General features: G+C 43.2%; 1 protein-coding gene across 1 annotated transcript; it reads right to left on the bottom strand.

The window, feature by feature from the left end:
- Positions 1–1,589: 1,589 nt before the first annotated feature.
- Positions 1,590–23,533, bottom strand: LRRC38 (leucine rich repeat containing 38). The gene is made up of 2 exons (XM_029578202.1): positions 22,808–23,533; positions 1,590–7,427 (listed from the first exon to the last, which is right to left on the bottom strand). Exons 1-2 carry the CDS (start codon positions 23,433–23,435, stop codon positions 7,183–7,185), a joined length of 873 nt encoding a protein of 290 aa, XP_029434062.1. The 5' UTR covers positions 23,436–23,533; the 3' UTR covers positions 1,590–7,182.
- Between the last annotated feature and the right edge of the window lie 944 nt (positions 23,534–24,477).

Raw genomic sequence — 24,477 nt, 5'->3', positions numbered from 1 at the left:
GGATCCATGGTTCTGCAGCAGGAGTGAGGGGACCAGGGCTAGGGTGGTTTATGTTTGTTTGGATTCTTTCTGTCTTACAATGTCATGTTAATATCAAGGCACTGGGGGGGGGAGAGAGCCAGGATAGGAGGTGCCTGGTAATTATATGGGAAGGGGGCGGGGTATAAAAGAATGTGGTGGGGAAGGGGTGGGGCACAGGAGCTGGGGAGGGGGGTGTGAGGGGGGGGACGACGACTATCAAAGAAAGCCAGCCATGGTGATGGGGGAGGGGTGGGGCAGAGATGTTGAGGTGTAGTGGGAAAAGTGTGTGTGGGGAGGTGGGGGGGAAGGTTTGAGAGACAGACAGACAGACACACACTTGATGGAGTGTGTGTGTGTGTGTGTGTGGGGGGGGGGGGGGGTGAGAACCAGAAGAGGTGATGGGGAAAGTGTGTGAAAGAGAGAGAGTCAGAGAAGGAACCCTTACCCTCCTCTCCCCTGTTCTTACCTCTGGGTGCCTCCTCGATTGGCTTCAGTCTGATGGCAGCGGAATGGGGGGGGGGGGGCTTGTAATGTTGCAGGACCTGCATGTACAGACGTCAGAATGAGGTGCGCCAGGTAAAACGTGCTGCTCTCTGGCCACACCACAACAGGACCCGTGGCAGGAGGCGCCCCCCCCCCTCCCCCCCCCCGTTATAGAGGGTGCTGCTAACTGCAGCGCTCTGGGGGAGGGCACGTTCCTAGTTCCTGCATAGGGTGCTGCCGGCACTAACGCTATCTTGGCTCCAGTGCTATTTTTTTTCCCCTCAAACTCCTAAGCCTCCTTTATTGTACGTCCTAATATGCTTTGGGCCTTTAAAAAAAAAAAATTGTTCTCATGAGCCCAGAACATAAGAGGATTTTTCTGATATTTTTTTTAAATCAACAATTATGCTCAAGCGGGGGGAGAATTCTGCAAAATGTGGTTTGGTGTGCCAGGAGGACTGAGCAAACGCAAGCGTGTCACAAAATTTAAAAAAGGTTGAAGGACTCTGCTCTGAGATGTTTTCCCTCTGCTGCTCTTTATGACCAGCAGGGGGGCCACAAGGCCAGCCCCTGCGATTTCAGCTTTGACAATATTTTTGCATAAACATTGCAATTTGACTCTCCCCCTGTTCTATGTAAGACAACTTTGTCACTGTTTTTATGGTTGCAATGTAAACCGGAGTGATAATTAACTCTGTTATTTGAACTTCGGTATAGAAAAGTTATAAATAAATAAATAAAAAAACAGTGAGCATAATTGTTGATTTAAAAAAAATATCAGAAAATATCAGAAAAATCCTCTTATGTTCTGGGCTCATGAGAACAATTTTTTTTTATTTTAAAGGCCCAAAGCATATTAGGACATACAATAAAGGAGGCTTAGGAGTTTGAGGGAAAAAAAATAGCACTGGAGGCAAGATAGCGTTAGTTCTGCTGCGTTAAACAGAAGGTGGAACACTGGGGTAACTGCAAAGGCAAAGGATGAACGTGGATGGAACACGACTGTGACATATGTAGCAGAGAAAGCTCGCGTGACCCGCAGCAGCGATAACATAACTTAACCACTGGAAATGACCCCTTGCTAATAAAAGATTTACAAATATACCTTTATTGTTTCTTTCTACAGTACATGGCACAATAGAATGAGAACTGCATCATTTGAATCTGTCACCAGAACATCAGGAGTGCAACTTTCAAAGCGAAGTGCAAAGTCGGCAGGGGCGTTTTACCCGCAGACTGCACTCCGATTTTCAGAGGGGGAAACGGTCCCCTTTGAAAACCGAGTCGAACAAAGGGCACGCATGGCCCCGCGCCTGCTGTTTGCGTGGGCACTTTCTCCTGGGAGATTTAGGTGCCTGCTTTCCAGCATCAAAAGGTAACTGCAGGCTCCGCCTCCCTGGAACGCTTGCACTTTTATCTGCAGGCAGGGTGGACAAATTTCAAAGACCCCATTTCCACGGGTAAAGCACTGTTTTCCCCTTGGGAATGCATTTAGAAATTGTCTCCCTAAGACAGCTCTTCTCAACCCATTCCTGGGGGCTCACCTAGCCAGTCAGGTTTTCAGGATATCCACAATGAATATGCATGAAAAAAGATTTGCATACAGTGTATGCATGAATGCATGCATATTCATTGTGGATATCCTGAACACCTGACTAGCTAGGTGAGCCCCCAGGACTAGGTTGAGAAGCATTGCTCTAAGAGACAGGAAAAGGGGTTTTTTTTTTCAACCTGTTTCAGAAAGCGACTTTTCTATATGGTTTTTACAAAACGCAGTTCACGTGTCCTGGATATAAAAGAGTGGAGTCATATGAGTGTTCCCATTGAATGGCTGGCAGCTAGGATATCCTCTTAGCAGTGTGGACAGGAACAGCTGGGCAGGCTGGATGGACCAGTTCATCTTTTTCTGGCATCGTCTACTATGTCGCTATATTGATTTGGAGGTATTTATGTCCTGTGCATTTCTTTCTTCCAAGCACAATGTCTCTTAAGTATTTACTTCTGAAATGCAGAAATGCATCCTGGTGATCTTTGCTCCTTTGGGAGGACTTGTGTGGCTCAGTGTCCTGAATTATGCATTGCAGACAATAAAGCTGATTGATTCGTTTGATGGTGATGGTAGGAGTGATTTCACCACGCACTGCAGGTGATGTCAGAATATTGCTGCCGGCTACTGTGAACGCAACTGAATTACGAGGCAATGCTTCAGAGATTTAAGCAACAAAAAAAAAAAAAAAGTTTTTTCATCAATTTAGGTTTTTCATCCAGATTCATTTTGGTCTCTGGGGGATGAAAAGCATTAAAATGTTTTTGATTTTGCTCTATAGCAACTGTAGTAAATGGAGGTGTTCATCAGCTGTTCGACACAAAAAAAGGCATTTTTTACAGCCTGAAAAAGAAGATAGTGGGAGCAAGTAGGAGGAAGAGGCGCTTGCCTGTAGATGATCCATTAGAACCCATCACTCCACCCACAGACATGGCCAGGAACATCTTTTCACTCAGATACACATACACCCTCCTTTTGCATCCCAGAGCACAAGGACCCCAATATAATTTCTCCTACTCAAAGATGGTATAAGTCCAAGTCAGAGCACTGCCAATACGTTCTATGGGGACTAGTTTAATGTTCTGTATTTACGTAGTTTTTTAAAATTTTAATTACAAAATTTATTACTTGCCAAATCACACTGTCTTAAAGGCCTTTCCATGGTAGGGGACAATAGGAAAACTAGATTGAGCAAAGCCTTTTCTTTTACTCTGTTACATATTAACACCTCATAATATATTTTATCAAACTTCCCCTTTTTTTTAACCATGCCCCATGTTTTCTGAGCAAAAACCCCCTTTAAGGGGCCAGTGCTCCTTTTACTAGCAAAGATCATGGCACACCTTTTAAAAACCTCTTTGGCCTATTGTACTACAAACATTGGTCTATGATTCACCCATACAATCTCTGTGATTCTACTCAAAGCTTAATTTTACTTTCACACATTTCATATGCTGGATGGGCAGATGAGATGGACTGTTATGCTTCTATATAATCACACTTGCACATTGACTCTTTCATGCCACACGTTTCCTACATACATAGAAATCCTTTTACGGTAGATTCTGAATATGTCTTAACACACAATACGCCACCATGAGCTTTTGCATCCCAAAGATTCCAGGGACGTTGAAACATAGATACAATGGTGGCATATTGTGCAGCACGATTAGCAAGCAGGACATACTAAATACTTATAGCACTAGCTGGCACTACTGTTACAGTCTTTTCTGAATCAAACAAGCTAATTTACATGTACAAACTTCACATTCCTTTACAACACACACAAAACACCTAAAGATGTGGTGTCCAACTTTTCAGTATCCTGCATGATGACAATATATTAAGGAAGAGCCTACTATATGAGTATGTATGGTTGGGATCATCAGGATTGAAAGCTGCTGGATAGATGTGGATGTGTGTAATGTTGTGAGGGAAGTGTGATATGATATTGTATCTTCCTTGTTGTGTGTCTGTAGGTGATAATGAGTAGCCTTTCTTTCCTGACTGTTAAATCTGTTCCTATACATATCTGCTGGCTCATAAGAGTGTTACAGTTCTTTTTTAATGTTTTGAAAACTCAGTTTCAGGATGTGTACTCGCTGGAGGAAAGAAGGAAAAGGGGGATATGATAAAACATTCAAACATTGGACAGGCTTCTGCAAAATACACGAAGGTGAAATTACATAAAAAAATACAAAGGGTCACAGTCCGAAGTTTCAGGGAGAAAAAATTTCTACTGAGAGGGTGGAATAGCCTACTGGCAGAGGTAGTGGCTACCAAAACCATGTCAGAATTCAAGCATGCTTGGAACAGTTATAGTGAGCAGCAATTGGAGTAAGGTTAGGAGATAGCAATATTGTAAATAACCTGCCTATACTTCCTCAAGAGGACAGGCAATAAGGAGAAAACAAGGCATGGGTAAAGGAAGTATGAGCAAGTGACACTGCAGGCCATGGGGTAGCCAGGGTGGGAATCAGAAGGCTACAACTCCCCAGAACCAACAGGGTTGATGCTAGTAGGTCGTTGGTGGCAGGCATCATCCATTGAGGCTGTAGGCAGCCAGATATTAAGGCAACAGCCTCACTAGTTTTGGTAGCTGTTTAAATTATTACAAAACTTGGTGGTAAGACCTGGGAGAGCCGGAGGACTAAGCATGGGAATTTGTATGCTCATCTATCTGGAATGGTAGAAGACCAATGAGGAAGACAACTTCTCACTGAGATAAAGAGCGATCTCCTTCTAGTTGTCAAACTTCTATAGTTGGCCATCAGGGAGCGTGGAAAATTAAAATTAATTAAATAAAAAATAAAAATGTTTCTTTGAGAATAAAGACGGTATGCTATAGAAAGTGATAATCATGCAGTGGTGATCACATATATAGCTACCGCACATTGATAAGTTACCTAAGAGTGATTGGTGGTTGATGAAACTTCTATAGTTGGCAGCTGGGATATATCCTTAGCAATGTAGACAAGTAAAACTAGCTAGACTGGATAGGCCAATTGGTTTTTCTCTGTCATTATCTACTATGAACCATACTGCTACTAACTTCTGCTAAAATTTGCAATGGATGTAAGACACTTTTCGGATTTTAACAAATAGAAGATACATCTCTAGCTCCTGCATAATATTTTGTTACTATTTCCTTAGAAATGTAAAAGGGTTCTTTTCTACAATAAATGAAAGGTTTTCTGGTTTTTGTTTCTTTATCCTTGTGCCATTATTAACTCCAATGGAACTTGGCCATGTACATTTTTTTGAGCCTATTTGTGACTGAAGCGTAGGAAAACATTTTTAGCTTCTTGCAATTAGTCCGAGCTGACATCATTGGTTCAGGGCATGCTCAGAGCACTTTCTCTGCCCTGCTCTAGATGGCGACATCAGGAAAGGAATATTGAGGCTCGTGCATATTGTAATTAAGGTGATGACGTAAAACATGAGGCAGAGCAGGGGCTGGTTTAAAAACCAGGGGTGTCCGAGTCTCATATTTTTTTTTTTTTTTTTAAACATTGGATTTGAATATTTTTATTCGCTGAGATCAGAGAACATCTATCTGCCAGAAAGCATTCAAAAGTCTCAGATTTGGGCTGGCAGAATCCCTGGTGAAAAGCTGCCTCATTTTTCTTGGTAATGCAGGCCTCGCTGATGGCTTCCGTTTGCTCCTCCTGTTCTCAAGCTTTTATGTCCTCTCTTCAGCACTCGACGGGATGGGAGGAGGAATCACTTTTTCACCTTCAGTACTCTTCTCAGTTTGCACAATTGTTCCCTAAGCCCCAGACCGAACCAACTGGAGGATGCCATCTAGTCAAAGGTTTCGAGGTAGCTTAACTTTTCTAATTTTGGAAACGCGCTCAAACTGGAATCAGCAGAATGAGAAGTTCAAGGACAAAGCTCAAAAGAAAGGCTCGAAGATTCATCTTCACTGACAGGGCGGTGAGTTCATGAATAAGCGGAACAGGTTGAAATCTGACCTGTGACCTCCAGTGGCAGCCAATGGGAAGTTTCCAGCAATTTCAACTGGACTTAACCTCGGGTACAGCAGGACTCAGCTGAGACCACATAAAATTAAGCCTTTTCAGTGTGTGGTTTTTTTTTGCAATAAAAAATATTATACAATTCAGCAGGGAAAGTGTAGCACTAAAATTTAACGCAATACATGTGATTTATCTGAGTGTAACCAATTAAGTGTAATTAGGTTAGCTATTGCACTGAAATCCCGGCTATTTAGTAATTCAGTAAGAGTGCGCGTCAGTAATGATGTGTAGGAAGTTAAAATTTTCCTTTAGCGAATATTCTCACCAATATTCTGCAAAATTCATAATTCATAAGGCAGAGGATTCCATGGGAGAATTTCGTTGCAGAGACGGTGGAAATGGCGAAATTTGCTCACACACTGTACTATTTCAGCACTTTCTTTCCATTAAAAAGAAAGAAGAGGAAAGGGGTTTGCAAAAGGAGCAGAACGAGTGCATTTCACAACTTATTTTTCCCCAGTTCCATCACAAAACCACCTCTTTAAATTGTATATATTAAAAAAATGGCAGCAAGTCACATTTTCTGCCAGTTCCTCTGCAAGTGTCTGGTGTAGTTTTCATAGGTTTCTGCTATGAATGTATTTGCATCTCCTTACTATATATATACATATATAATTTCAGTACTAACTATCCTGTTTGTACCAGCTGCATTTACTGTAGATATCCTGCAGATCTCTGCCTGCCCCTGCAGATGGAGATTTTGGTGTAGGGTTGCCCACTGGCTCCAGATTTTCACGACAGATGATCCAGTCCTGGCTTTACCCCATTGCCTGCCTGGTCTTGAAGTTCCAGTGCCCCCTATTGATTTCCCTAAGAAAAGTTAAGAACTACAAGGCCATGTAGGCAGTGGGGTAAAGCCAGGACAGGATCAGCCCGTCCTGATAATCTGGAGCCAGAGGGCAAACGCTACATTTTGGAGGTCACTTACTATAAACACAGCTGGATAAACTTCCTTAGGCTGCTTCCGAAAGTTTGTTTCTTTTAAAGACTTGACTTATGTTCAGTATGGTGATGAGTGTGCAAACTTTATAAAAAAAAAATAAATAAAAAATGTTTCTTTTTTTTTTTTTTTTCTGTTCATAAGAATGCGGAGTCTCAGTCCTCGCCTTCATCCTCATCGTCATCACTCTTGCTCGGAGCGCATTTTTGGAAGCAGTGCACGGCAGTCGCCAGGAAGAAGCTGGAGAAGATGGCGGCGACAGAGACGGCCACCCCCGAGAAGATGATGATCAGGAAGTCCAGCACCGACAAGGTGAACTTGCATTCACTGAAGCTGATTTCCGAGAGCTCGTGCAGCAGGATCCTTCTGTCTTCTAAGGAGCAGTGGATTTCTTCTACACCTGCAGAGGCGTGGGGACAAAAGGGTGTTAGTCTATAAGTTCCAGAAATTACTGTGGGTCAGATGGAAGATCTGGACAAAATTAAAAAAAAAAAAAAAAATCGCAAACTTGTGCCCCCTCCCCACACTCTGCAAAATGGCAAATATTTTGAGTACGCATTTCGTTTTGCTTTCATATCAAATTTTACACCCTTCCTACACCTTTGCAAAGAGAATGGTGCACAAACAGATCCGTAAAATAAAGCAAGTCAAGCAAACGCTGTTGCCCATAAAATAAAGCAAGTCAAGCAAACGCTGTTGCCCAAGGCTCATAAAAGATGTGCAGGTGGCACTGTGGGACTTTTATTTAGTCCTTAAATCTGATCCCTGTAGCCCTGGGCTTCCCAAACCTGCCCTGGGAACCTCACAGCCAGTCAGGTTTTCAGGATATCCACAATAAATATGTATGAGATCAATTTATGTATGAGAGATTTATGTATTAGCTAATACATAAATCTCTCATATATATTCATTGTAGATATCATGAAAATCCGATTAGCTGTGGCATTATCAGGACAGGTTTAGGAACCACTGCTATATATTTGTTACTCCATGGCCTAGAAGCCTGCCATGGCTTGCTGCCTCTTCCCCACCTCCCTTCCAGTTAGTTTATTGCAGCATAAATTATTATCGAGCTGATACAGTACAGTAACCCACGTTTGGACACGCGTTTTCGACGCGCTAGCTTTACCCCTTACCCCTTATTCAGTAAGAGGTAATAGCGCGTCAAAAACGTGCGGCCAACCCCCCCCCCGAAACTAATAGCACCTGAAACATGCAAATGCATGTTGATGGCCCTATTAGTTATTCCCGTGTGATACAGAAAGTAAAATGTGCAGCCAAGCCGCACATTTTACTTTCAGAAATTAGCGCCTACCCAAAGGTAGGCGCTAATTTCTGCCGGCACCGGGAAAGTGTACAGAAAAGCAGTAAAAACTGCTTTTCTGTTCACCCTCCGACTTTATATGGCGATATTAAGTCGGAGGTCCCAAAAGTAAAAAATAATTAAAAATTAAAAAAAAAAATTTTTAAATCAGCCCACAGCTCGCGGGTTGAAAACCAGACGCTCAATTTTGTCGGCATCCGGTTTCCGAACCCGTGGCTGTCAGCGGGTTTGAGAACCGACGCCGGCAAAATTGAGCGTTGGCTGTCAAACTCGCTGACAGCTGCTGCTCCTGTCAAAAAAGAGGCGCTAGGGACATGCTAGTGTCCCTAGTGCCTCTTTTTACCGTGGGCCCTCTTTTGAATACTAAATCGCGCGCACAGGAGAGTGGCCTGGGCGCTCTCCCGCGAATTTTACTGTATCGGCCCGTATGTGGGGAGGTACATTTTATTGTGCAGAATTTCACCTGTCAAAAGTTTGGATGAAAATAGAGTTACTGGATGTCATCAAGGGCAGGCTATTCCATTCCTGATTTTGCCCCTAGTGTGGATAAAACCAGGACTGGCTTGGTCTGTCCTTACTGACTTGGAACCATCTGGTAATCCTGGCTGAAAGAACATTGGGGAGAATAAAATTCAATCTTGTTCAAGGCAACACTGCCCTAAAAAAATGTGCTTATTGTAATGTTCTTGGAAATTTCACGTCATGTTGATGTAGATAGTGACAGAGAAGATTTGCTGTAGAAAAATTCCCCCAATGGGCAATACGTGTTATTAAAAAAACCAGTGAAGCGAATGCACACTCATTAAGTAAATCTGACAAACTGTGCATTTAAAGTTGAAATTTAAAAGCTGGATATGCGCCAAAACCGGGAGGTGGCCCGCATCTAGCACATGCATGGAGGAGCAGAGGAGTAGCCTCTAGCACATGAATGCGGAATATAAAATCTAAAAATGCATGGGTACACCTGATTTTATAAGCTGCCCACATACATGCGTAAGTACCGACGCACAAATATCTTGCACAGGGGGGGGAAAGGGTGGAATGTGGACCGGGGGCTAAGAAATATGTGCACACGTAGCCAGCTACGTGCCTGGACGGGCACCCACATCCCGTTCAGCACAACGTTCCTTCTGCTATGGATGGCGTGCAAGTCCGCAGAAAACTATTTCCAGCCTTCTCTGAAGCGCTTGAGGGGACTGGGCTAACTTGGGGGAGTGCAGGCCCCAGCTATAGACTGGGCAAACTGGTGAAAACTGGTCCTGGCCTGGACACACACACCTGTTATAAAATTCCTTCACTTACGCGGCTCAAACCTGCCATTGTGCTGCCTTATGCACACAACCTTAAAATGTATTTATTAATTTTTTTTATATACCAACATTTGATCTCAATCAAGATATCACACTGGTTTACATTCAGGTACTGTAGGTATTTCTCTATCCCCAGAGGGCTCACAATCTAAGTTTGTACCTGAGGCAATGGAGAGTAAAGTGACTTGCCCAAGGTCACAAGGAGTGACAGCAGGAGTTGAACCCTGGTCTCCTGGTTCATGGGCCACTGCTCTAACCACTAGGCTATTCCTCCTCCGTATTGGGTAGGCACATGCCAGGGCTATTTTATAACATGCGGAGATGTGTGCGTGCATGATATAATATTGCAGCGCATCTGGCCGCACGCCCACACGAACGTGTATACGTGTGCCCTCGCGCCCGTTTGAAAGTTATCGTTCTGGAGGCAATACTCGAAAGATTTTACGTGGGTAAATGCATGCATGCCCGTGTAAAAATGCGGTTTAATAAATGCCTCACCCCTGTTTGTTTATCCACATAAAAAAGTCAGGGGGGTGGGGAGAGCGTGATAAAGTCCACCCAGTGATTGCACTTGCAAATCGTCAGGCACAATTTTAGGCACCTTCTCTCATTTCTTGGCACTTATCCGCTTATTTATTGAATGCCTCCCTGAATTTTGCAGAATCAAGCCCCATGTGATTTATTTATTTTTTTTTAGGGCTTGCTGGCATGGTTCCATTGCTGCTGCCTTCCACGGTTACGAGCGCGGTTATGGCCTTAGCACGTGGCAGTTCTCCTTTGCAGCCTGAACTGGTTAGTAAACATTTCTCACCTTCTAATCTTATCGGTACCCTTGGTGGTTTAAAACCACAGATCGGTCTGTCCTATGTCTTTTAAAGTACTGCCCTGCTTTCCCTTTCCCCTGCACCTTGTTATAAAATATGCAAACCAGTTTATATTATTTATCCATGAATTATTGATGAAAGCCAGAGCTCGGTGATAAAACTTCGGTTCTCCATCCCAGAAGGAGGACATCGAAAGAATTAGCGTGGAACTACCCTCGTGCTGAGTAGTTTAGCCCCCAAGGAAAGCAATCATGGCCTCATGCAGACTGGAGCACAGTGGGGGACAGGGGCTTCAAGGGGAAGGATATCGAATACACTGATGGAAAAGGCCTTGCTAGGCTGCACCCAATTACTGACCGAGGACATGAATGAAACATGCAACGTAGCTGTCCGAAGTGGAATGGGGAAATACGAGAAATGTGTATTTTTCCTGACCTGTGTGTTGAATACTGATACTCAGCTACCTTCTCCAACTAATATACTTCACATAAGGAGAGACCAGCAGCAGAAGGCTAAACCAAAGGTGCTATTCCATGTAACCAAGCTATGTACATGAACCTGATTCTCAGATCAAACGTAGGTAAATATGCCGGATGAATATTCTTGATTGCCAGTAGCCTGAAGATTAGGATAAAGCATCTCTGCCTTAAACTCCACACGGTAGCACGGAGGGGACTGAAACAAGACAGTAAGAGGCCAGTGTACCTCAAGGTGTATGAATCTTTGCAAATGCATTAATGCACACTAAATCTGCAAATAAAGCATGCTATCCTGTTTGCACAATTTTGCCCATGTTATTTGCTGATTTACCATGTGCTGTTTAGCTATTGTAAATATTGCCACAAAGTCTATGCAAAAATAGTTGTATAATTATGTAAAGTAACTCATTACCTACGTTCGCATAACAAAATAACTTGTATTAAATCATGCCAATGACAATGCAAACTTAACTACATCTGAAGGAGGTATGGTTAAGTGTTTTTTATTTTTGCTATAACAGTCTTAACACAAGACATTTATTGTGCATTATTTATCTCCTATCTGATTTCCATGTGATTAACATGGGCTATTGTTGCACGATAATTAATGTGTGAAAACAGCCCATTTTATTGCAAAAGTACATTGGCCTCAAAGTTTGTCTGCTGAGGATATGCAATCTGTTTCCGAAGCGCAGTATGTGCTGAGGCAGAGGAAGGCAAAGCTAAAAGATAAACGAAAAATATTAAATAAACCTTGTGCTCAGACACAGTGCAGTCTCTCCTTACTCACAGAAGGAGGAGGTGTTGAGCTCTGCCTCCTGTTTATTAGGGGTGGGCATGGTCTTTTTTTTTTTTTTCATTTTATTGGGGTTTCATTTCATTTTTTGAAATAGCAGACACTATTTCCAGGTAGTGCACTCTAAAAGAATTTGATATGTGCAGAAATCCATCAGTTCGAAGAAGTCGGCCATAAATTTGAAAGAGTTCTGCAGATCATACCTGTAGCATACTTTTCGGTATCAAAAAGGTTTGCAAACCAGTTGGACAAACCCAAAGATGCTGAGTGAGTTTCTTGAATGAGTTTGCATGCCTCTGTTGTAAAAGTTCACACATCACTAGTCAGGTCTGTGGGTTCTTCTGGACCTACTGAAACCTCTCGATCATACGTAGCAGCTACAATTTCAGGGCAGATTGTTTATTTCCTTAACCCTAGCCTGCAAGCCTCCAAACCACATCGTTACATTATAAAAGAACTTGGTCTTGTAGGCCACTGGCTTACAGTAAGGATCCCAGAACAAGTTTTGAGGTTATCTGCAAGGACATTACCAACCCAGAATGTGCACATTTGCATATTCACTATGAATATCTTGAAAACGCAACAGGCAGGTTTGGGAATTGCCATCATAGACTGATCAGAAGCTCTGCTATACCCAGAGCTTGCTGAACTAAAGATAAACCATATTTTCAGTTGGTGCTGAAATATTTTTCAAACTGAGACCATTAAGATTGCCTGTGGGTCCATGGTAGCTTCCTAGATATCGTACAGATAACAAAAAAGCCACAAAACCCCTTGCAATTTGAGTTTGCCCAGATGACTAACATTTCTTATCACAAGGCAAGTGTTGACAGCCTTGTAATCCGTCACCATACCAAATGTTCTACATTCAGCAGACATCTCTAAAGTTAGGACTGTCTCTATATGTTATGTAATGTATGGAATTTTTGCCAGTTAAACCTAACAATCTCCAGCTGCTCAAAGGACATGCTGAAGGACAAAACTGTAGTGCCATCATGCTGCTTTACTCTGATATGGTCTTTGGGATTTAGAGTCGTTAGCGTCCAGAGTCTACCAGGTCTTCTCTTTATGGACCTCTGTAAATATCATATCTGTATATGATATTTCAGGGGAGAAGTAAAACTGATATTTCACGCATATCCAGCATAGCTCTCTGCTTCAACGGCAGGGGAGAAGAAAAACTGATACTTCACGCATATCCAGCATAGCTCTCTGCTTCAACGGCAGGGGAGAAGAAAAACTGATACTTCACGCATATCCAGCATAGCTCTCTGCTTCAACGGCAGGGGAGAAGAAAAACTGATACTTCACGCATATCCAGCATAGCTCTCTGCTTCAACGGCAGGGGAGAAGAAAAACTGATACTTCACGCATATCCAGCATAGCTCTCTGCTTCAACGGCAGGGGAGAAGAAAAACTGATACTTCACGCATATCCAGCATAGCTCTCTGCTTCAACGGCAGGGGAGAAGAAAAACTGATACTTCACGCATATCCAGCATAGCTCTCTGCTTCAACAGCAGGGGAGAAGAAAAACAACCAATAAGGGCTGAATAACATAGTCTGGGTAAAACAAATAAGCATGGGTGTAGCTTGCTTATTGCGGCAGTTACTACCCCTAACTAATCAAGCTTGATATTTCACTTGGATGCAGCTCCATCACTGCTCTCTACATTAATGGTGGGGGTGGAAGGGAAATAGAACCAAAGGTTACTAAGAGCCAAGAGAAACAGATAAGTATGAGAGAAAAAAGAAGTGTGAAGCTTGCTGGGCAGACTGGATGGGCCGTTTGGTCTTCTTCTGCCGTCATTTCTATGTTTCTATGTTTCTATCTATGTTCCCAAATGTTTCTTTCACTGTTCTAGATCTTATTTACCACCTTATAATGTACTACATGGATTTTTTTTTTTTTAAGGAAGGGAAGGAGATATAGAGAAGTCATGTCAGTGGTGTCCAGAGTAATAATATTGAAGACCTTATCTCTGCAGAACCACATTCCCTACAGGGCAGTTCAGGTAGAGGAAGGTTTAGAATAAAAGCCTTGTGCTACTTGCTTTCGGGGGTGAGGGAAGGGGGCGCCACCGGCTGTGCAAACCATGCAGTTGCACAGGGCGCACACCCAGGGGGGTGGCGGTGGGAGCAGGGAGAGGCCCATGCTACTGCTGATGGACCCAATTCCACTGGTGGCAGAAGAAACAGAAGGTCAGTGCAGCCGCCGGTAGGTTCCATCCCACGGGTGGCAGCCAGAGCAGAGAACAAAATCCGTCCTGCTGCTCCTCCTCTTTATGTGCTGGCCCCACAGTAATTCAACACTCGTGGTGCTACTACTTCCTGTATCCTCATCTCAGGTATGGCTAGATGAGAATACAGGAAATGCTAGCACCGCGCATGTTGAATTACCGCGGGGCAAGCATGCAGGAGGAGGTGCAGAATGGCTGCTCTCCCCAATGAAGAAGATATAGGCTGGTGGCAGCAGCAGCAGAGGAAGAATCACCCGTGGACCCTGACTGCCTGGTCTGCTTGTGTGTGTGAGTGAATGGGAGGCTGCCTGGGATGGGTGGATGTGCATGAATGAGATGGTATATACACCCACTAATCCATGACAATCTCAGGGTGACTGGAAATCAAAAGTTCCCAGATATGGAGAGCATGAATTTTTAAAATCCTTTTTAGTTTTATTTGTTGGGTGTCATTTAATGTGGCTGCTGTTTTGAAATATTTTATTGGTGTTTGGAATATTTGTAAAAAATTGTGAGTTTTTAATTATTCAGTCTTTTTTATTTGTCATTTGTTTTTGGAATATTATTATTAGTATGTTTTTACTATTTTGATTATGTATCTATTTTATTTCTTGATTTTATTGTTTGAGGAATGGTGCTGGTTCTGGGTTGTTTTTTTTTTATTGTTGCGCTGCATAGAGAGTCTGGTTTCTTGTGGTTTCCAATTCAGGTTTTGTCACATTTATATTTCTACGATATGGTTGCTTTATTCTGTGTTTGGTCTGTTTATGTTCTACATAAGCCCACACACAACACACGTTTCAATAAGCCTAATACCATATGGGTTCCAAGTGTGTTTTAGCAGGGACTTCTGGCTGTAAATATAACGTATGTGATATTTTTACCACAGAATACTATACTTTGATATTTTCATATAAAACATCATTTTAAATGCGTAACTCCTGACTGTGCTTGGAGCGGGATGAGGGAGGAGGTTGGGGGTGGGTGGAGGTTACCCTACACCAGACATATGAGCTCATTGCGGGAGGCTCCTCACAGCGCACAGGGGAAAGTGATACAGTACGTCACTTTATACCATGTTTACAGGGATGTCAGGGGAGGGCCCTGAGACGTGCAAGGCACCCCCTTTTCTGTGTGAGCTATCTGCTAGCTAGTGTGGGCTGTCTTTCAGCTGGCTCACCTGCATTTCTAGGTATAGGTGCTTGCCTTCTGTCTTGCCTCTTACTGCCCGATTTGCTGCAGGGGGGTCTGACTTCTCTGTGTGTTCTTCTCTTTCTGGTCTCCTGTTTCCCACTTGGTCCGGGAAGAGCCCAGCCCTGACCCTATTTCACGCCTTCCTATGACTTTGCTCTTTGCTGGGTCAATGCAATTGCTGCGGTGCTGAATTGTAATCCTACACCGGCCCCTGCTCCTGTATCTGTTCCTTTGAGATCTTGCCTTGTTCAGGTGTGACCTGTCGTGGATTGTGCCTTGTTTCTTCCTTTTCCCGGTCTGGTTTGGACTCTCTGATTTCTGAGCTTGGCCTGGTCTGGATTCCACCTTGCTCTTGCCTAATGGACTTGCCTTGTTTTGCTAAAGAAATATGAAATGGTTTGTCTAGCAACAAATAGCATTTTGCAAGTTACCTTGGATTTGTTTCCAGTCCCTGCTGGCCACCTACGTTCCGACCATAATCCCCCAGATAGGGGACCCTGACAGTAAGCCTGACTTGTAGTTTAAGGGAAGTTTTACATTGTAATGCCTTTTAAAGGCCAACATGAGCTTTTAAGAATACATCGGTCATTTCCTATGTACTCTCAAAAGCAGTTTTGAAAATTAGTGCACTGCAACATCTTTTTGGTTGGTTATTTTATACAGTATCACAGCCTAAGATACCAGTATTTTCCAGAACCTATGATTTTCTGTCTTTTAGATTATAGGCTAGAGGATGGGAATAAATAAGCTAAATCTAAGAGAAACATGGGGGTAACCTGCACGGAGTAGCAGTAACTACCCTTAAGAGAAACGTTGGGGTAACCTGCACAGAGCAGCAGTTACTACCCTTAAGAGAAACATGGGGGTAACCTGCACGGAGCGGCAGTTACCACCCTTAAGAGAAACATGGAGGTAATCTGCATGGAGTGGCAGTTACTACCCTTAACAGAAACATGGGGGTAACCTGCACGGAGCGGCAGTAACTACCCTTAAGAGAAACATGGGGGTAACCTGCTCAGAGCGGCAGTTACCACCCTTAGTACTAATTACAGAAGTAAATAATTGTCACCTATTTGCCTGTTCTACCCCACTCATGGTTTTATAAACCTCTATCAAGTCTCCTCTCAGTCATCTCTTCTCCAAGCTGAAGAGCACTAACCTGTTTATCCTTTCTTCATAAGGAAGCCGTTCCATCCCCTTCAGCAATTTTGTTGCCCTTCTCTGCACATTTTCCAGTTCCGCTATATCTTTGTCTTTTTTTTTTTAGGTGGGGCAACCAGAACTCCACGTGCATTTGCATAATGAATCAATGCAGAGGCATTGTAATATTCACCATTTTATTCTCCATTCTTTTCCTAATAATACCTCACGTTCTATTTGCATTTTTGGCAGCTGCCCTTTAGTGGGCTGAAGATTTCAACATAATGTCCACAATAACTCCCAAGATCCTTTTCCTGGGTGATGACTCCTAACATGGAACCCAGCATGGAATAACTATTTTAGTAGGGGAACACATTAAAACCATTACATATTGATGATAGAACTAACTAGCAGCTGGATTTGTCCGACAAGCTACAAGTGCAGTAATATTTAGAAGTCTGAGCAGAAAGGGAGGTGCTCATGTAGCTGGGTCAGTCTGGCAGGTTAGTGGTGGTGGGATATGGTCTGGTCAGACCTCGAGGACCTACATGGACCGAATTGGGGGGTGGACAACAGCCTCGCTGATACTAGTGGCCGTTTGGAGTATTGCAGGGCCAGATGCTGCTCCTCTTTCTCAGTTGACTTGAATGCAAATTCAGCTCCTGGTCTGCTCTTATACATCGCAGACAAAACAAAAGGTCAGGCCTCGTGGATGGTAGTGCAGGGCTCTGGTGACAGCATGGAGGCTCTGTTCATGCATAAGGACGTGATAAAGGGGTAGCATTATCAAAGGGCATTTCTCTGCACCAAGGTTAACAGCATTTCATTATATCACCGAATTTGACACTGCAAAAAAACTAGATATGTGGTTTATTTTGGAATTTTCATTATTTAGCGGGTGAACTGGGTAATAAGTGCTATCATAGCAGATAGCAGTGTCCTTTTTCTGTAAAGGTTACTGGGAGAAGCGTAGCTGGCAGGTAGGGTAACTGTAATGCCCTTATCTGCCAATCCCTACCAAGTGCAGGCTTTTTCAAAGACTGCTGACAGATCCTCAGCAGCCCTGCTTATTAATTAGGATGATGTGACACTCTGTCACTGATTTAATGTCTGATTAATGGTTTCCTTTTTTTGTTCTCTCTTTCCACGCTCCATTTAAATGTTTTATGGCTCCTTTTCAATGCCGTGTTAGTAAGCAGTTTGGCTGAAAGTGAAAGATGGTTTTCAATCTAAGTGCATTGGAAGCATCCTTCTCATTATAAATCATCACTCTGCGCCTATTATCTTCTACAGTGAGATGCACGGAGGACATGCCCGTGCTCACAAGACGCTGCAGTTCCTAGACATGGCAGAAATATAAAATGCCCACAAGAAGGGGACAGGGGTTTTCTGACCCACACAACACAAAATAAATTATTAGCCCATATGCCTATAGTATAACCTGCATTCTACTATAATCAATTGGCACTTTGCTCCGGCATGAAGACTAAACATGACGTGACAGCTGGTACCAGGGTGTTAAAAGCCCTGTTGGGAACTTTGGAAACATGAAACCTCTTGCCCTGGTGCCAGCTATTGTGTCGTCTAGAAAACACTTTTTGGACTCACTAAACAAATATGCAGCAGAATGCCAAAAAAAATCAAAAAGCCCCTCCTAGCAATGGTTTCGTCAGTGATGCCTGAAAACGTCAAGCTTTGTGCAAGCACATTGCTTTCTCACAATTTCATTCAGTTTAGCAGGCTTTATGGTTAGGTCCACCTTGATGTGTTACATTTTACATATATAACTGCATTTCTTAGCCTTTCAGGATGTATTGCACTATTATTGTGCCTGTACTGCCTTTTTTTTATTGAAAAGAAAATGAAAGACATGATTATGTCTGCGTTCTTAGGCCTTGGATTATATAAGTAGGTGCAGAATGGGAAAACCTTTTTGGCCAATTGCCCCGCCATCAGGGGATTGGTGGGACCCCATGTGGCCCGGAGAAGAGAGGGGACATTACAGGTCCTTCCAAGAGTCTGTGCTCATGGTCCCTGAATCCAGTAAATAGATGTCACCCTTAAGCAAGGGTCATAACTCCCACCCTCCAGCCCTCCTGGGAGCCTGTGAAGTCTGTTTCTGCAGTATCCCCAGTCCTGGGCTTGTAAAGCTACATGAAAGCCACTTGACATGGAACTAGTGACTAATCCACTGTAGTTGGAATTAGAGATTATTATTAATCTCACCGGGGAGCAGGTATGTTTAACTGTTCTTAATTATGTGTTTTTGGAACATCAGGAAAACTATATTTAAAAGTTATACACAGTAGAGCATCTTTTCTCTGGAAGGGTTGGCACCAAGTCAGTTTCAGATAACAGAAGCTCCCCCTTTGCTGGTGCCTCTCTCGCTTCCCCCTCTCCCATGGTCTGATCTGACGCCCGTAGCCCCTTTCACAGCCCTCATCCCACGGTCTGACCCAGCTTTTCTGTAACTGCTCTTCTGGCCGCCAGTGCCTCTCCCTTACCTTCAGTTCAGTTTCAGATCGGTGGTCTCTGAACCACATCGAAAGAAGAGGCGGTGGTGGCCAGAGCTGAGCTGCCCAGGTTTTGGGAATTTCTGTACAATGAAATTATGGATAACAAGTACTTTTCTGCATATCATCCAAAATCTGACAACTCATTTTTTTGACTTGTAATTTGTGCCTAATCCAAGGACTTGATAAAAAAAATGCCAGAACAAAAGCAGAATTCCCAAGTGTATTGTGGTCAGTTTTCACAGTCCTGCTCAGTGGGGATTATTATTTTAATTCTGACATTTATCATCTGCTTAATTGTAACAAACACCTTGAACATAATACAACAAAATTAATGTAAATCAACACCACTCAATTCAATAAACATCCATAAACCAGCAGTAAGATAACCTGCTCGTTTTAACCTGTCATCTTTATCCAGGTTGTCAACTGCATCTAACCAGCTAGATTTGTGGCTTGAAATATCCATAAATTTTGTTTTGCCAGATTTAGGACAGTCATCTATGCAACCAGTTTTGTGGTGAAATTTGCCTGGTTAGCACTGCAAATCCATCCCGACCTGCTACATTAAAAACCTGCTGCAGTAGTGCTTCTGACCCCGGTCCCTTTTTAGACCAGATAAATTTGTGTCTTGTGATTTAAGGTGCACAAATTTAACTGGCTGGGGTATTACCCAAGTTAGATGTATCTGGCTAACTTCCGAAATAAGTACATATATAAGCTAAGAGAGTTAATATAACAAAAAAACTCAATATACAAAACAGACAAATGTATTACATGCATGTACTTATTACAATAAATGTAAAACAGGTGCTATAACTCATGAACAATATACATTCTTAATACAAAAAACATACATAAATGGTTTGTATACAATATCATTAACCTAATGAATTAAAACACTTCGAATATCACAATAACAACCCCACATCCATAAAATCATACCCTTAATAATTCACCACAACATTCACACACACACACTCACCTTGCATATCCAACTCCAAAAATCCGAACTGTAGAGACAAACTTGACGATAACTACTTTATAGCCAAGGAGCTCAACTCCAATAAATTACGCAGAATGTCTTTATAGGTGACTGTAGATAACTATAACTTCTCCACATTGAAAAATATGTTCACACCAAAATTCAAATGAAATCCCCAGATTAGAGCAATATTCACTCACAGAGGACTTCAATTGTTGAAAACGTCAACGCTGAGGATGTATCCAAACAAAAACGATACCACCACACTGGAAGAGCTCCTTTCCTTCATACTACTAAGATTATATTATTCATGAGTTATAGCACCTGTTTTACATTTAGTGTAATAAATACATGCATGTAATACATTTGTCTGTTTTGTATATTGATTTTTTTTGTTATATTGACTTTCTTGGCTTACATATGTACTAACTTAGAGGGTCATTTTCAAAGGCTTATCGCTTGCGATAGCATGCTGGGGGCGTTGTTGGCGGTGAGGGGAGGAGTCGGGGCGGCGAGGGGGCAGACTCTGCGATGTCTTCGCTGGCGGCGATAAGGTTAGTAACATTATCGTCGCCAGTAGCGCGCCCAATATCACCACCTTTCTCGGTAGCACTAATTGGGTGCGAAAGCCGGCAGCGAAAACTCCACGGTGGTGCGAAGGCTGCCGGCTTTCATAGACCTGCCCCCCCCCACCGCCCCTTGCCCCCCGTTTTCGCTGGATTCACCCTTCTGCGATAGAACGGTGAAATCCAGGCCTTAGTGGGAGTTTTTGTGCATACCACATTATTCTGTTTACCTATTGGATTAGCTTCCGAAATAAGCCAGATTCTGCGAGCCTCTTTAAAATTCACTCACTTTTCATAATTTGTAATCCTAAAAGACGTTATTGGAGCCGGATGGAAATTTTTTTTTTAAATACAGTGCCTGATGTGTCTGTTTTTGAGAGCTGGAGATTACAAAATAATACTAAGTACTTGTATTCAAAATATAATATGCAAATCAGCATCTACAAATAATGCCCGGCAGGGCACCCCTGGGCACTCGCAACTGGCGCTGTTACAGGCGCAAACACAAGACAAGCGGCAGAGATTTCTCTAGCAGTGAAGGTCCTTCTGGGAAAAGAGAGACTAGGGAAAGGCTCTAAATCTTTGTGCTTCTCAGGCCTCCCTCTACTGCAAACTTTTTTGTGTGGTCACCTCTCCACTTATCCCAACGTGGGTATTTATTCTGCGTGTAAATTAGCTAAAAACAGTTACACATGCACATTTTTTTTTTTCCAGATTTGGAAGACCCCTAAGGGGGACCTGAACTGCATCCCAACCCCTCCCCCGGCTGAGAACACCTTGTTTAGGGAATCACATCTATGCTCTATGACGTCCGAGGCACATTTCCTTTGCAGGCCCTCATAACTGCCTCTGGATCAAACTAGACTCCGTCTCGTATGACCGTCATTAGATAACGCACTGGAAGTTTGTCTGAGGAGGTCACGCTCTCAGAAGGGATCCAGAAGGGACTGCACAAGCCATATTTACCGCACAGCACAGTAAAAGAGCTATTAAAGGATAAGGACCCTGGCCTATTTCTACAACAAAACATCACTAGAGAGACTCTGGGACCCAAACTGCCCAATATAGGATGGGCTAGGCCTTGTCTAACAATCGTTATTGCTATTAAAAGATATTTTAAAATAGGAAGCTACACACTTTGTTTAGCATCATGTGTCATTGCTAATAGTAAGTGCATGACAGTTGTATGTTAGTGTGAAATATTGTTGTGTTCTGTCAAGCACACACGGTCTTAAGCTCACAGCAAAACCATACTGTAATATATATATATATATATATATATATATATATATATATTAGTGTGTGTGTACCAAATATACATACATATGGCCTCTTTGTGTGTCTATTTAAATCTTAGATAGAAATTATTTTTCTTGTCATTTGTCTTTAAATTTCAGGAAGTGTGTATGTACACAACCATTCATTCCCTGAAATGTAAAGAGAAGGAAATGGCATTCAGACATAATCGGTTATTTACACTTTTGGATAATAGAAGGACTAGTGGGCATTCCATGAAGTTAGCAAGTAGCACATTTAAGACTAATCGGAGAAAATTCTTTTTCACTCAACGCACAATAAAGCTCTGGAATTTTTTGCCAGAGGATGTGGTTAGGGCAGTTAGTGTAGCTGGGTTCAAAAAAGGTTTGGATAAGTTCTTGGAAGAGAAGTCCATTCATTAATTGCTATTAATCAAGTTTACTTAGGGAATAGCCACTGCTATAAATTGCATCAGTATCATGGGATCTTCTTGGTGTTTGGGTAATTGCCAGGTTCTTGTGGCCTGGTTTGGCCTCTGTTGGAAACAGGATGCTGGGCTTGATGGACCCTTGGTCTGACCCAGCATGGCAATTTCTTATGTTCTTATTCATGCTGGAATACAGGTTGTAGTAGGAGCTCCTACACATGGTACACAGAAAGCCATGGTGGGTCAGACTTTTGACAGTCTGGCACACAGTGAGATCTGTTAACACTTTTAACAGTACATCTGTGCACAAGAAGTTAGCAATTTCCCAAACATGTACTAAAGCATCTTTATCGTTTGTAATGAGAGTAAAATCTAACCTTTGGGGGCTTGAGTGGGGGGGTCAGCAACCCCCATTCTCTAGAAGTGAACTACAGTGCAGGACAGCTGAACCATCTGTGAAAGGCACCTCTGCGCCCTGTAAGCCGCGAGGCAATAACAGCTTATGTGTAATAATAGCAGGTGACAGACGGTCGAGCAATTGAAAAATTAACCGGGATGCAATTTAATTTCAAGTTGCAGGACATTCTTTTTTTTTCTCTCTCTCATTTGAAATAGCTTTCGTTCTATTTCTTTTTTCCCCCAGCAGCCCACGTATCGGGGGGGGGGAGGGGGGTAAGAAATCCGAAGTGCTGTTAATAGTTAAAGGCTATAGACGCTAAGGTTTACCTTTCTGAAGCTTACTGGCATTCTCCTGCAGCCAGAGGAAGAGCTTGGCGAAGTCACAGTCGCAGAGCCAGGGGTTCCCCTCCAGGCGCACGGTCCGCAGGGAGGGCAGCGCCTCCAGCGCGGCCACCGGGAGCCTCCGCAAGCCGTTGCCCTGCAGCTCCAGCACCTGCAGGGCCCCCAGGCTCTGGAAGGCCGCCGGGCTCACCTCGGAAAGGTTGTTGCCGGCCAGGCTCAGCCTCACCAGCTTCTCCGCCGCCCGGAAGGCGCCGGCCTCCAGCTGGGTCAGGGCGTTGTGGCTGAGGTCCAGGAACACCAGCCTGCTGGAGCCGCCGAAGGTCCCCGCCTCCAGCCGGGTCAGGCAGTTGTTCCTCAGGTCCAGGTACACCAGGTCGCCGTGGAAGAGGAAGAGATCCGCCGGGACGCCCCGAATGTCGTTGTCGGCCGCCAGCAGCTTCCGCATGTCCAGGGGGAAGGGGCTGGGCAGGCGCCGGAGCCCCCGGCCCGTGCAGTCTACGGTGTAGTAGTCGATGCAGGTGCAGGCAGGGGGGCACAGCTGCCCCCGGGGCAGGAGGAGCAGGCAGTACAGGCAGTAAGAAGGTAGCAGGCAAAGAGAAAAGCATGCCAGCATTGTAGAGGACGTGGAAGCCGAAAGCGCTGCTAGGAGACAGACATTTTGCTCGGCGGAGGTGCCAAGCCCGAGAGAGCGCTTGGTACGTGCCCTGCATGTGGCTGTATCCAGGAGATCACATATCATAGATCAGATAGCAGCAGAGCACGGGGAGGGCAGAGGGACGGAACTGATTGCATTTTACCGCCAGGAAAAACAAACAAAAAAAAAAGAACGTTAAGGGGCTGGGATCGATGTGCAGCTTCGCATTTCTTTTATTGCTCTGCACCACGTTCGTTGTGGAAATCCCAAAAGGTAGATTAGAAATGTATTCAACTAAATAATGCACAGTCACTCAGGTTATAATTTTTTGTTCAAGTTTGCAAAAAAAAAAAAAAAAAGTATACGTGTTCTCTGTATATTTCAGGATACTGAAATAACTGCTAGAGCATTTCTAATTAATACATTTTTTGAATGGATGGAAGTTAAAAATGCTAATGTTATCCCTGTTTAAAAAAAAAATAAAAATCACACTTTTTTTTTTCTTGGGCAAAAACTCTCCTGAGTAGGAATAATTGAGGTTGTTCCTTCATCTGCTGGTGACTGTATACCTCATGCTATACCAGATGGCTCTTTGCACTTTGGTTCATCTGACTTAATTATCATGCCCAATAGTGCAACAGTTTAAAAATCACAGATACTCTGCGAGAAAGAAAATGTATGCACCTGCTCCCTTGCGTTTTCTCCTATCACTTAATCGAGTAAAAATAACAAAGGAGCTGGATCTTAATGCTTACGTGGTCCTTGGATGCAGATGAATGGAAATATTGTGATTGGCCAATGTTGCTCCAGTGTTTTACTTGTCCATGGCAAAACCTAACACCACAAACCTTTAAAACTAAAATAGAATTGGAGCGGGCCGTTTTTTTTCTTTTTTACTTTTGATTTTCTAATCTTTTTCAACGCTTACAAGTTTACAAACTTGTGAAGAAGTTAGAACAAGCAACCACTACGAAGAGAAAGGATAAACTCTCAAGTTAGGACAGGGGGAGGAGAAACTCTC

This window comes from Rhinatrema bivittatum, chromosome 15 (genome assembly GCF_901001135.1).
Source record: "Rhinatrema bivittatum chromosome 15, aRhiBiv1.1, whole genome shotgun sequence".
NCBI classification, from domain to species: domain Eukaryota; kingdom Metazoa; phylum Chordata; class Amphibia; order Gymnophiona; family Rhinatrematidae; genus Rhinatrema; species Rhinatrema bivittatum.
The sequence above is the reverse complement of the archived record's forward strand: the minus strand, read 5'-3'. Positions and strand labels throughout refer to the sequence as shown.

Coding starts and splice junctions, on each gene's coding strand:
- LRRC38 (XM_029578202.1), bottom strand. CDS start 23,435: ATGCTGGCATGCTTTTCTCTTTGCCTGCTACCTTCTTACTGCCTGTAC. Junction 7,428..22,807: donor TGCCAGTAAGCTTCAGAAAG/GTAAACCTTAGC, acceptor ACGCCTCTGCAG/GTGTAGAAGAAATCCACTGC.